General features: G+C 40.3%; 1 protein-coding gene across 1 annotated transcript; it reads right to left on the reverse strand.

Annotated features, from left to right (window-relative positions):
* Nucleotides 1-2,913: 2,913 nt before the first annotated feature.
* Nucleotides 2,914-10,042, reverse strand: btbd3b (BTB (POZ) domain containing 3b). Its single transcript, XM_068724937.1, has 4 exons — nucleotides 9,095-10,042; nucleotides 7,908-7,998; nucleotides 5,966-6,084; nucleotides 2,914-5,279 (listed from the first exon to the last, which is right to left on the reverse strand). The coding sequence occupies exons 1-4, from the start codon at nucleotides 9,403-9,405 to the stop codon at nucleotides 4,247-4,249; spliced, it is 1,554 nt and encodes a 517-aa protein (XP_068581038.1). The 5' UTR covers nucleotides 9,406-10,042; the 3' UTR covers nucleotides 2,914-4,246.
* Between the last annotated feature and the right edge of the window lie 2,730 nt (nucleotides 10,043-12,772).

The raw sequence follows: 12,772 nt of genomic DNA on the forward strand, positions 1-12,772 counted from the left end.
CTGGAGGCAACAGCTCTGAGATGGGAGATTAGTTGGAATAATATCCTTTACATTTTGCAGGTCTTTAGCACCGCTGGGTTTTGAACGGCGATGGCAAAGAAGTCAAGAAGGCTATCATCAGTCAAACTCCTGTCTTCTCCCTGACCTCCTGCCTTGTTCCTGCTTGACTGGCTGCCTGTAGGCAGAGGTTAGCGCAATAAGGGTAGTGGGAAGCTCAGATACCATTACATCTGTCATGATTACAGAAATTCATTGTAACCTTCAGCAGCCCTTGCCAGATGCTCCCACAACACTTACTGAACAGTTTTTTCTTTTTAAATGCACCAGTATACAACGCTGTATAGAGACATGTACACATTTAGAGAAAACATAGGGTTTAAAGGGAGGTAGGGAAGAGGGCTTTGAGATTTCCTTTGAGATTTATTGAATTCAAAAACTGATTTTTAAATTATTTTCTTTGATGAATTCATTTAAAACCCACATCTGTATTTCCCTTCCCTTTTGGCCATCATTAATTCAATGGCATTTTGCTAGGATGGAAATCATCAGGATGTTGAGGAGTGGATATACTGTATGATTGCCTGCAGTGAACAAAGTCATGTTTGATAAAACAACCGAATGTGGTTCCTCTCGCTATTTTCCTTTTCCTTGTGTGGTGTTTTTTTTTCAGTTAGGTGTATTTAGGAGACATTTCTATCCTGTTGAACCCCGTAACTCAAAAAAGCCCAGTAGTCAGTGGTGTGATTGTTTGTGCAGAGTGATAACCACAGAGTAAGGAAACAACACCATCCCTCCTGAGATACCAAAGCACCTTTTGGTTCTTTTCCCAAGACTTATCTGCACTTGGAACAATTGTTCTTAGAGGACATTAAGAATGTTGATCAGTGGTAATCCTTAGTCCTCCCCCAAGTCAGACGGAATCTTTTCATCTCTAATGTGTATTGAACAATAATTAAACCCTAAATAAGACTATCCTGGGCAATATGTGCACAGTCTGTGTCGGTATCTAACAACTCTGTTTTACCTTTTCCCTTCCCCAACTAAACCATATGTTTATTCCAAAGTTTGTCTATGTTTCGTACAAAATTCACAGTCATATTTCCGCTTAATGATGAATATTTCATGTCATCTTCCTCTTGACTCTGAATTATATATTAAAACGTCAGTGGTAAAATCAAATCAGCACTATAAGTAGAGGTGAGCTATCCGAATGAATGTGGGAGATATTTAGCATTTACTTTAGCATTTGGATGAAAGTATTGTATCACCATCACACTGACTTCCTCATCAGTAATGCATGGTCTCTCATATGTTTTCCCTTAACTGACAAACTAACTATAATTAGATGCCTAACCATGCATTTTGTTCTTAGCCCCATAAGATTTAATTGCATTTCATTCATAAAATCAAAGTGACATATCACAATAATTGTCACCTCTCATAAAATAAAAAAGACTTTGTTTTCACAAAATACACATAATGACTCACATAATGAGTCTATGATAGATTTGTATCTTAAAAGGTTTTGACAGACTGATATCTACAATGTAATAGCAAGTGATAAGAGCTGCCAACGTAACTGATTGAAGTCTAGGTATTGATCCAACAGTTGTGTTTGTTCTCCATACAGAACAGAGCTGTTTCCATCACTGTTCTGGCTGTGAGCTGGTAGACTTCTGAGCTGACTGTGACCAACACCAAAAAATGTCAGGTCTGTAGGCTTCAGTGGCAGTTGTTCCCGGAAAACGAAACAAGGAATGGTCTTTTTTTTTTTTTTGCTTCAGAGGTGACACAAATATTTCAAAGTAACCCCTGCCTGGGGTGTCTCACTGTATCTAAGCTGTACCTGAGTTGTAATTTTGTCGCCATAGACCAGTTACCTTTGCAAAAAGAAGCAATGTGTGTCTCTCTGGGTCTGTTGAAGGCTGGCCTGCTTCAGACTCTTGGCACATTCTATTCCCCTGCCGCTTCCAGTGCAATTAATGATCTTGCTTACAACATTAGCACCACAATCATGAAAAATCGCGCTGAAGCACCAAGTCCCCCAACATATTGAGCTCAATTCATCAAGGGCTTCATGCTCTTTGGTGATGACAAACTTGGTCTCAGTGTTATTGAGTGTCTTGGTAATCAAGTACCTGCCATAAGCTCCCTGGAGTGATTACCAGTTCCCGAAGAGCTATGATTCGTCTCGAGATTCAGTAAATTACTTCTCTTATTTTTGAGTTTTGCAGCATTCTGTATCAGGCATTCAGAGGAAGTATACTCAAAAATCTATGAAGGGTCTTGGTTAATCCATTGTTTTGTCAGTGCTTGAGCAATTGTATCTGTGATTAGAATTTTTAACTTCATCTCCAACACAAGTGAACCAACAAAGAGTGTTTCAAAGATATGAGAAGAGTAGAAATCCTCTTCTGTGACTTGCCGGCCTTGTTTTTATCAGCAGACAGACGCACCAAGATCGAGCATGAGTCAAAGAGTGTGGTATGCTGGGAATTAAACATTTCAGGTCTTTTAGGTATTCAAGATTGCTCTCACTATCTCTTGAAACATGTGATGGCCTTGACAAGGAGCCATTCTTTAAGACTGCAGTCTGTAAACAATTTCAGATTGTAGAGAGAGTTTGCCATGACGTCAATCACTATACTTGAGAGTTTCAGCATATTAAAAATGTATTTTAAAAGGGGGAGGTATGATGTGTAGTTCAGTGGGATGCAAAATAGAATTGGAGTTTGACAGACAACAAGCAGGGTGTACAAGTGGCATGAAGACAGGCATCATCAATCAACAGACAGCTCTCCTTGGCATTGTAAATCACTGCAGGGCTGAAGGGCATCATCTGTCCCCATCTCCTAATTTCAGACAAAGTATCTAGTGTTATCATTTTTACAGATAGGATGAACGACAAATATGTAACACTCGTTTTGTTTATTTGCATCATCTAAAATCATACACATTCGTTGGTCTCCCAGCACTGTAGCACGTAAACACAGGACATGAACACCAGTTTGCCCATCCATTGTCATCAGCGGACAAGCCTGTGGATTTTTATCCTACACCAGAAAAAATATTCATAGCACAGTAAATCAAAAGAATCTGCCTCATTAAAAAGAACGAGTAAAGCAAAAGGACAATTTTGATTACAAACCAACATCAGTGCAATTCTGTAGCATATACAGTATGCAAATACTGATACTGTATGGGATCACATTGCGAGGGAGTGCTCAGCAGTTCAGAGTTCTTAACAAAGAGAAGTAAAAGTCCAACAGTTTCTAACTCAGAATCAATCATTGATCTTTTTTTTTGCTGTAAACAAAACCAAAGCCCAAAGAATTAGTAGTACAAGTGTAAGCTGAAATGGAGCAGTTCTGCCCATGCTGTAAATACTGCAAAGCAGACAGATTAAACCAAAGAAATCATTCACTCTGCAATGTAGTGGTGAATGGTGATCACTTTAAGTAGAATTTCACTGTAAACATAATGACATTGATCTAAATGAAACCTCACTGGAGTGACTGAGATGAGTGTAGGTCAACATGCTACAGAGACAGATGCTGTATGGGTTGTGTGTTTCATTATTTCTAGTGCCCCTAATCTAAGACCCCTGAATCCCTCTCTAAGTGCCCCATTACTAGATTGAAAGTATCAAAAAGCTGCAGATTCTGTTGATACCACTCAAATACAAATGCCTAATTGAGTTTTATGTTGGGTATTGAGTGTCATACAGCCTCCTTTCACTTCTTTTGTAATGCTGATGGTCCAGACTGAGTCATGGCATGAAATGCTCATTGAAGAATATAGAATGTGAAGTATTGCTGCTATATACTGTATGTGCATTCTATGCAAGCATAGAAATAATAAACATACTGTAGCATATTCATCATTAAAGATATCTTTGTGACCTGCGTTGGCCACAATTGTGGCATCATATACATTTCAGAATTTACATATATGCATACATACCTGCACATCTAGTGCAAGATATTTTTAATTTTTTAAGACTTTTGTTCATCCACGTATTTGGACGATCCAACATCTTGAGACATTTATCTGGTCCTACTCAACTGGACCATTTACTGAAATCAAAACCACACAAGACCTTATCACAGGTCTGAAAGTATTTTTTTTTTTTTTTTGCACAATTGTGACAAAAATAAATACCAGAAAGTGACACTATGCACAAAGTGATAATTTTCTATTCTCCATAAGTGCACTGAGAGTCGGTCGAATGTGGGCCCGGGGGTTGTCAAGCGTAGAAGATGAGCTCAGGAATCTGTCCCCCCTGCACCCCAGTGCCATTAGTGCTGTCAGAGGAGCACTGGAATTGAAATGTCACTTTCCCACACTGCACCTCTGTCATCCCTTCCTGTCCAAAGTAGCTGAGCTCGTTCCCATCCAGAACCACACTGGCCGTGTAGAAGGTGTCGGGCTCGATCTGGACGGGATACTCAAACCACACTGGGAAGGTGTTGCTGGAACCATCAGAGAAGTATTTGCTGAGGTTTTGTCCCAGCAGTACTCCTTGACGTTTCAACTCAATCTTGGCACTGTACTCTGCTGAGCCACAGCTAGATCCATACAGTCCAAACCCAGCGATGAAAACTCTTTTATCCACTGCAAACTGTATGCTGTCACAGCGGCCCCGATAGCGCCACTGATTGCTTCGGTAGGCACACGACTGGAATCTGTGGCAGCGCTGGGGTGTAAGGCCCTTCCTAGGCATGCTGACAAACTGCATCTCAGGTTTCTTGGCTGCTGTGTACCACAGGAAGATGTCATTGGTCTCGTTAAGCGTCAACACGCCCGACTGGGCTGCTCCATTGGCAAAATCATCAAGAGCCATCGTAGGGATACGTATCAGGTACATGGCCTTGCCCAAAACCTTACGCCTGTTGTCAGTCGACGAGGTAAGGTCCTGTCTCTGGCACTCAGCCTCAGCCCAGTTGAGCGCCGCCTCAAATACCACTATCTCTTTAGCGTTGAGTGTCTCTCGCTGTAGGATACTCTCCAGGGTCTGGGTGTCGATGTCGCAGAAGCCCTCTGAGCATAACGCCTGCTCCGCCTGGGCATCAATCACCTCCCAGCAGCGCTGTGTCAGCTCTGGCTCTTCGAACAGGCAGCTCTGCGAGAGTAACACACAGGCATTCTTGGCACTCAGGCTGGTTTCCAGGAAGTTGACACATGCACGTGCCAGATGAGGGACAATGTACTTCTTGGCAGCATAAAGAGTGGCCAACACTGTGTCAGCACTCAGGTCGATCTCATCACAGTAAATGTACCTGTTGACATAAAGATGTGACTTTCTCAGCTTCATAGACATCAGATCAAACACCACATAAATTACATGCAATATCACATGATGTGAACATGTTTGTTAAGAAGAATTAGTTTAACAAAAAATAACTTCTTTTGAAGTGTTTTGTTGAATGTATGGTTAAAGCGGACTGATATTACAGTATCGTAAGCAATAGCATTGCTGAATCCGTTTATATCTATATTGGGAGACAATGACATGAGGTTCAAAACACAGTGAAGTCATTGTGGAAATGAATCAAACGGGCCAACGAAATAGTATTCCTCCTACATCCTCATCACCTACCTACTGTAGCTCACATGCAAGGACACAGCAAACAAAATTCAAATAAATGTGATGGAGGAACAGCAAGGTCGATGGAGGAGGTGATTCATTGTGAAGAATAGTAAGTAGAATAAAATGAATCCAAATGAAAATAGACGGATATAGAACTCAGATAGAGGAAGAAACACTTAATTTAATTTGTCTGTCAGGGAAAGTGCGAAATAGGTTTGTCCTAGATGTGCCAGAGATAGGCATAGACTAGTTCCATCAAACCTTGTTTTCAAACATCAAATTGAAATAGCAGTTATACATAAGATAACACTATTTGTGTAAGAAGGACATTGTAGGACACACACAAGAACACAGCTAGTTGAAGGAAGTACTTACTTCAGCATTGCCAGAAATGCTGCTGGTTCCACATCTGGAATATGGATTTCATCATTGTTCTCAGCCAGTTCACCATAAAACATGGCGTGGAACACTGAGCTGCCCACAGCCAAAACATACTGTTGGAAGAAGAAGAGAAAACAAAATGACGAAGGGAAAAGCGAGATGAAAACATGCCGTAGTTCGTCTGTGTTTCACTGGAAACCACATGACCTGTAGTAACATTTGGTAAGAGGAGAAATGTGAATTGTACTAAATCCAATTAGTTCACATGTTACTCTGTACATAAAAACACAAATCTCTTCATGGATATTGAACAATGCCTCATTCTAATCAGTGGAGAGACTGAACCTGTTGAGTTTCTCACATAATGAGCAGAGCTCAGCCAGTTACTATTTCCCCAGAGGACAAGGAGACAGATTTCTAATGAACAAGATTGCCTCTGAAAAAAACAGGAAATCTGAATAACACAACTGAACCAAGTGCAGCAAAAGTTCAATTAACTGAAATTAATGACTTGTCTGAACTTATGATGAAATCAGATGTAACACAATGCTACTAATAATTCCAGTGAAAAACACTGTATACAAGATTATGAATTGTTATTATACTCCAGTACATTCATGTTTTAGTGTGTGCATGTCTGCGCTGTGTGTGCTGCACAAGTATGTGTAGGTGTGTATGTGGGTGGTATAACTTTCTCAAAAAAGACACACAGACTTTCACTTCAAATTGCAGTGAACCCAATCTAAAATAAGCCTTGCAAATAAGGGTTTTCGAAAACAATGCTGTTGTTGTTGTTACACACGAGTATATAAATATTGCATATTAGAATACGATTTGTGCCACCTCTTGACCCATTGTATTTTACAGATGTTCACATAAATTCCTGCGTTTAGCTGGTATCCTCCATCTTGTAGGGATATAACTTTGTAAATTAAATCATAATGCATATCTGAGTTCCTGCCAAATGGACACAATAAAGATTGCTGCGGTGAACGTCATTATACCCCTTTGGTATAATGTCTCAGCATAAAGTGCAGTTAAGTCATCCTCAATGTCCTTCCATAACGGCTTTCTATAAAGGCACGGAGGAAGTGCACGGCAGCTTCCAATCATAGATTATACATGTGGGTCTCGTATAAAGAACAAAAAAGATGACCCACGCAGGGCTCATCTGACAGGGTGGATGTGGAATGGATAGCTGAGCCAAATTCATGGCTGCAAAATGACTTACCAAATTGAAAATGAATGTTATAATCATATTCAAACAGAGTAGACATAATGATGTGCTTTTCGATGAGGCACATGGTCTAGGCAGCTATAAACCTTAATCATTTACTGTATGGGAACACCTTGGAAAAAGCAATGAGGTCAGACGGTGGACTAAACAAAGAAGCATGTTACAACTGTCATAAACTGGATGAATATGGGCCTAATTATGATAGTAATGGCTATTTATACTATACTCATTGTACTTCCAATTCAGAATTCAAAAGCTAATCAAGTAAATGAGTACAAATGTGTTTCTAAGAAGTGAGATGCAGAGTTGATTGCGAAGTACTCTATGCTTTAGTGTGCTGTTGGATGTGCTTGATGAAAAGTTGAGTAATTGCAGAGCTGTGTCTGAAAAGCTGGGCTAAAGCGGAGACAAAGGCAATCCATTCTCTGTGAGATGACTGCTGAAGAGGATATCCCTTCCTCCTTCGCTCAGTCCTTGCCCCTACTCCGTCTGCCTCATTTACATAAATAATTGAGGACTGTCTAGAAAAGACACATGGTGCGGAAGTGAGCGCGGAGCACAAAGGATTTAACTTCCATTACTGCTGCCAGTGAGGAAGATCATTTTTCTGCTGACATGATATTAACAACACTGCGCTGATTGCTTGTTTGCTAAAAACCCCCCTGCTACCGGGACTTTACTGGTTGATGAAATTCTTACTCTGTGTCCTGGCAGCCGCTGAGTCCTTCCAGGCTGACCCACCACAAAGTGAACATCTGCCATCAGCTCATTGTTGAACATTACTGAATTTCTAAAAAAGGAAAGAAGCAATGACAACAAAAGCAAGAGAATTAATTGTACATATTCTACCCTGCACATTTGTTTTAGAAAAGAAGATAAGAGGAGAAAAAGAATAACTCTGAGATAGGGTAAAATGAATGCACATAAACTCATTTAGATGTATTTTATGTGAGTAATAAAACATATACCAGTTAGTCTTTGGCAAAAGTTCAGGCAAAAATATAACATTACAGGTATATTTTCTTTTTTGGTACCCTTAAAACAAGAGTTGTATGATCATATAAAGTATTCCAAATGCTTCAGGCAAGACTAAAGACATTTCATTGATTCAAAAGTCTCACATTAAAACACTACAATACACTTTATATCTTCTTTTTATATCTAAATAAAAACAGGCAAACAAGACAATGAACCGAATGGAAAATCCCCACTGTGAAATAATGGGACCAACAATAAAGCTGCGTTCATATATTATTGAATAGTGGAACATGTCACAGGGGTGGGTAAACAGCCCCATGAACTCTGGAGAGACAACAAAGCCAGGTCGGAGAGCACACATTTTGCTCTGGACAGCTGGAATCTTTTACTGATAGGCCAAGGTAAATATTTTGCTTTTAGTACAGAGGAGCCTCTGCCTGTTGTGCATATCAAATGCACCCGGTGCCTGTCCGCCCTCTGTTATGTCAAAGCGGCAAAGTCTGCAGGAGCAGGCGAGGGTGTAAACAGAGATACCCCCCCCCAGCAGAGTCAGGGCAGGGCAGAGGGAACACCCACACATACTCACGCCCAAACACACACACACACACGCACACACACACACACACACACACACACACACCTACACTCACACAAACACACCTACACACACACACAGTATGTAGTATAAAGTATACAAGAATAATTACCTTACAAGTGTTTTGGAATACATATTTATACATTTAATAATGTTCAGAAAACTGGCAATTTAAATTCAGTGGAACATTTTATATATTGTACATCGTATATATAACATTGTGACAAATGTTAAAGTTGAGATTTTTCTGCCCTAAATTGATGGAAACGTTGATGTTTTCTGAGACAGAAAGAGGCTTGCTGGTTGTACTTACCTTTCTCTTATAGTGGAGTAGAGTCCTTGCCAGTTGCAGTTCTGTATGGTGTTGTTGTTGTTGAGGTTCTGCTGCTGGTACTGTTGCACTGTGGTGGTGGATGCCGACTTTTTGGTGGGAAAAATATCCGCTGCCATCTTCTTCTTCTTCTTGCTCCTCAGAGTGATTATCTCATAGCAGACAGGGGGCAGCTTGGAGCTGCCACTGGCGTTCCCTTTCTTGGAGCTCTTACTTGACTTGCTTTTCACCGACTCAGGAAGCATTAAGAAGAAAGTCAGACATTTCATGTTCCTTCCCTTGGCATCGACCATGAGTGTGTTCAACTGCCGAGCAGTGGGATTGCATGCAGAGAAGACATTCACCAGGGCAGGTGCGAGGGAGATCCGAGGAGGACAGCAGAGAGTTGAGCAGTACTCAGCAGTGTAGTAATCACAGCTCCTGTACGAGGTTTCACCTTTCTGTAACTAACGGGGCAACTCTCTTTATCGCTCCTTTTTTTTCACTCCTCTGAAGAGACTCAGACTGGTGATCCGAAGGCACTTTTCCTTTGTGAAGTTTGATCTGCTGACTGAGAGGCTCTTGGGCTTCCCATCCCTGCTTGTCCAGAGTGATGAGATCAGCTCTTTAAATCACTTCTTTTTCTCCTCTGCTCCCTCGCCTCTCTCACTCACTGCTTTGCTGAGGGCTGGCCTGACAGCCCCAGATTTAGTACAGCTGCAGTGGTCCTCAGGCAGGCAGCGGTGTGTTTACTCAATTCCTTTCATTTCCCACTCTTACTCCATCTGTGCGTCTCTTCTTCTTTCAGACTCTCCTCATCTGTGGATCTACCCTTTTCTCTCTTTGCCCCTCTCTCTCTCTCTCTCTCTCCTTCAGGGAGCAGAGTCATCTGCAGGATGCTGTAGTCGTGGATGCTGTGTTGCTCCGCTCAGCCACTCGTTCTGCTGACTACGGAGGTTGAATGGGAGAGCGCAGAGGAGATGGAGAGCCCCCCTCCCCGCCCCTCACAGCACAGTGCAAGGCTCTCTCCGTAGCTCAGCCAATGGCAGCGCACAGCATTTATGATTGGCTAATGCAGCCTAGTGCAGCACAGACTCAAATATGCAATAGTCAACGTCTCAATTAAAGTGACAGCCATGCCTCATAAGAATGATATATTTATCTACTGCTTTGCTTCTTGTGTTTGCTTTACCTGAAGTCACAGCGTTCAGTTTGCACTACAGTAAATAAAGAGTCCATGTTATATTTCAAAAGGGCAATGCAAATTTGCATGCTCTTTTTAAGGGCAGAATTTGCTTAATTGATGCATCCTCTGACATTCCTACTTATTTTTTTAATGAGCTTTTTCATCAATGTGTACAAACAGTCGACTTTGCAATCCATTGGTCTTTGCTGCTTTAATTGCACTTATGACCTCTAAACAGTTTTTCCAAAGGAACCTTTTTAGATAGAAGTAGAGCAGATATGATTCATAGGTAAAACGTTCATGTCAATACCCCTAGAATTTGATCACGTAGCATATTGTAGTGTGCTAATATTCCTGTACCTTTAAATATTTTAGATTAGAATTAATGTCCAGTTCATGCATTTTAAATATGTGAAATTACTGTGAAATACTATCGACTTTCTTTTAAAAAGACAACTGCTTATATTCCCAACCCAGAATATGTGCTCGTGCATAAGCTTTCTTGTTAAGTCATCTCTTCAGGAGAGTACATGGGGATATAAATGTAATGCACTCTTTGCACTATGTATAATGCATAAAGTTCCTTTGCTCTTCTTGTCTAGTTGGGCTTGTGCACAGTGGGTATTCTATTTAAAGTGCTGGGGTGATTTAGCTTTTTGGTGGTGGTGGTTTAAAATGTTATGAAATGCTGGCATATTCCATTTAATAATAATTTGATGTTTTATTTGATGGCGCTTTGGTAATTCTACTGCGCTTATGTACCTTGCATTAAGAAGAGTTTTGTCTTCAGTAGCACCAGTACTACTATTCATTTATTTATTTGCCCTTTTATGTCACATTATATTTGTAAGAGTAAAAATTAAACAGAAAAAAAGAGCAGAATGAGGTGAATAGAATTCAATTGAGAATGTCTCACTGGAACTCCTGTCACAATATTGATTGTCCATGAACCCTGATTCTTAGTGTTTGTGGCGCTGATGAGCGTTAGCTCATTAAGCTCATACAGTGTGTGCTGGGAACAGAGACATTTGCTATGGTAACATGGAGCCAACATTACAGGGCACCATACTCTCAAATTGCAGGCCACTAGAGACGTTACCTTGGTAACCATATCCACAAGCAATATTAGGACAAATGTAGTATACAGACAATACAGGCATAAAAAAACGAGGAAAGGTTCTAATAACATCCTGCATCTTTTGTCTTAGGAAGAAAAATAAATGTATATTTAGATTTGCTGTGTTATTTTCTTGTAATCCAGTGTCCTACTTACCACACACTTGTTGTGTTTAAGAAGCAACCTTGATAACTGGTGACAGAATACACATGTTAAACCACCAGTTTTGTGATTTATCTGTCATCCTTGCCTACCAGCCTATATGATAAATAGGATGTCGTTTTATATCGCACTAAATGGCTTCCTGCTTTCTTTAATTGCATTTCCTCTCCATTCATCAGCAGAAAATGTAATCGTGTTATTCACACATTCAGAGTGACGAGTGAGAGGAGGAAGCGATGGTGGTGTCGCAGCGTCAGCGTCACCTTTGTCTCGCACTTTGTCATCACAAAATCACACATTTTACGGAAAAGGAAAACATCCGCCCGACTGTAGTAACACGGCAATCAGCAGTGTGGTTAACAAAGACCTTTACTCTTTAGTTAATCCTTGATGCTAAACTATTGTAGAAATTAACAGCAACACGGGCACAAGTGCGTACAAAACTGCAATAAATCTATATTAACCATTTTGATTGTGTCTCAGCTGTCATTCGTTTATGATTTTGAGATAATTGCACTAAAACTGTGAAGTGCTAAGATATCAGATAATTATATTTTCTGAGACAAGTTTAAACATTTCCCTCGTATTTCAGTGCCTGGCAGTACTCCAGCCTCCTCGGTGAGTAACGTGACGTCAAAAGGTGAAGTTAAAAAGCAGCAGAAGTCCAGCTGTGCCTTTATTGATTGCTTTTTGGTGACAGTACTCAGTGCAAAGCTTTATCTTCAAAGTAGTTATGCTGAGACACCGTCATCTTTTAAGAAGTCCTGCAACCGTTGTGAAATACATACAAGCCGGTAAAGGTACAAAAAGTAGAAATAGTCACATTCCTTAACCATTACGAGAACACTAAATAAAGTTGCTCTGTCTGTTAATCTCTGCTGTTTTTCACACCAGCATATGCTTGTTTTTTTTATAATTTTTCAACAAGCCCAAGAAGCTTCCCTGAAGTAAGTATCCTGTCCAAAAAGATTACAAATCCTATTTCAAGCTTGATGAGTAACGGCATATTCATAAATAACTGGATATATACGTAATAATTATATTACCTACAGCTTTTTGTCATCAAAATACAAATTATGCATCAGTGGCTTTCAGGCTGCAGATTGCTGTATAATGACTGGCCTGTGCTCACAGTAGTGTAAGACATCAATTAATAATTCAAACAAAAAATGAAAGTACTGTGTAGTTTTTTTTGTGTAAAAGCCTGATTAGCGAT

Source organism: Cebidichthys violaceus, unplaced genomic scaffold (genome assembly GCF_023349555.1).
Source record: "Cebidichthys violaceus isolate CVI_PGR_0920_01 unplaced genomic scaffold, fCebVio1.0.p SCAF_10, whole genome shotgun sequence".
Classification (NCBI taxonomy): domain Eukaryota; kingdom Metazoa; phylum Chordata; class Actinopteri; order Perciformes; family Stichaeidae; genus Cebidichthys; species Cebidichthys violaceus.

Coding starts and splice junctions, on each gene's coding strand:
- btbd3b (XM_068724937.1), bottom strand. CDS start 9,405: ATGGTCGATGCCAAGGGAAGGAACATGAAATGTCTGACTTTCTTCTTA. Junction 7,999..9,094: donor TACTCCACTATAAGAGAAAG/GTAAGTACAACC, acceptor TTCCTTTTTTAG/AAATTCAGTAATGTTCAACA. Junction 5,280..5,965: donor GCATTTCTGGCAATGCTGAA/GTAAGTACTTCC, acceptor TTATGTCAACAG/GTACATTTACTGTGATGAGA.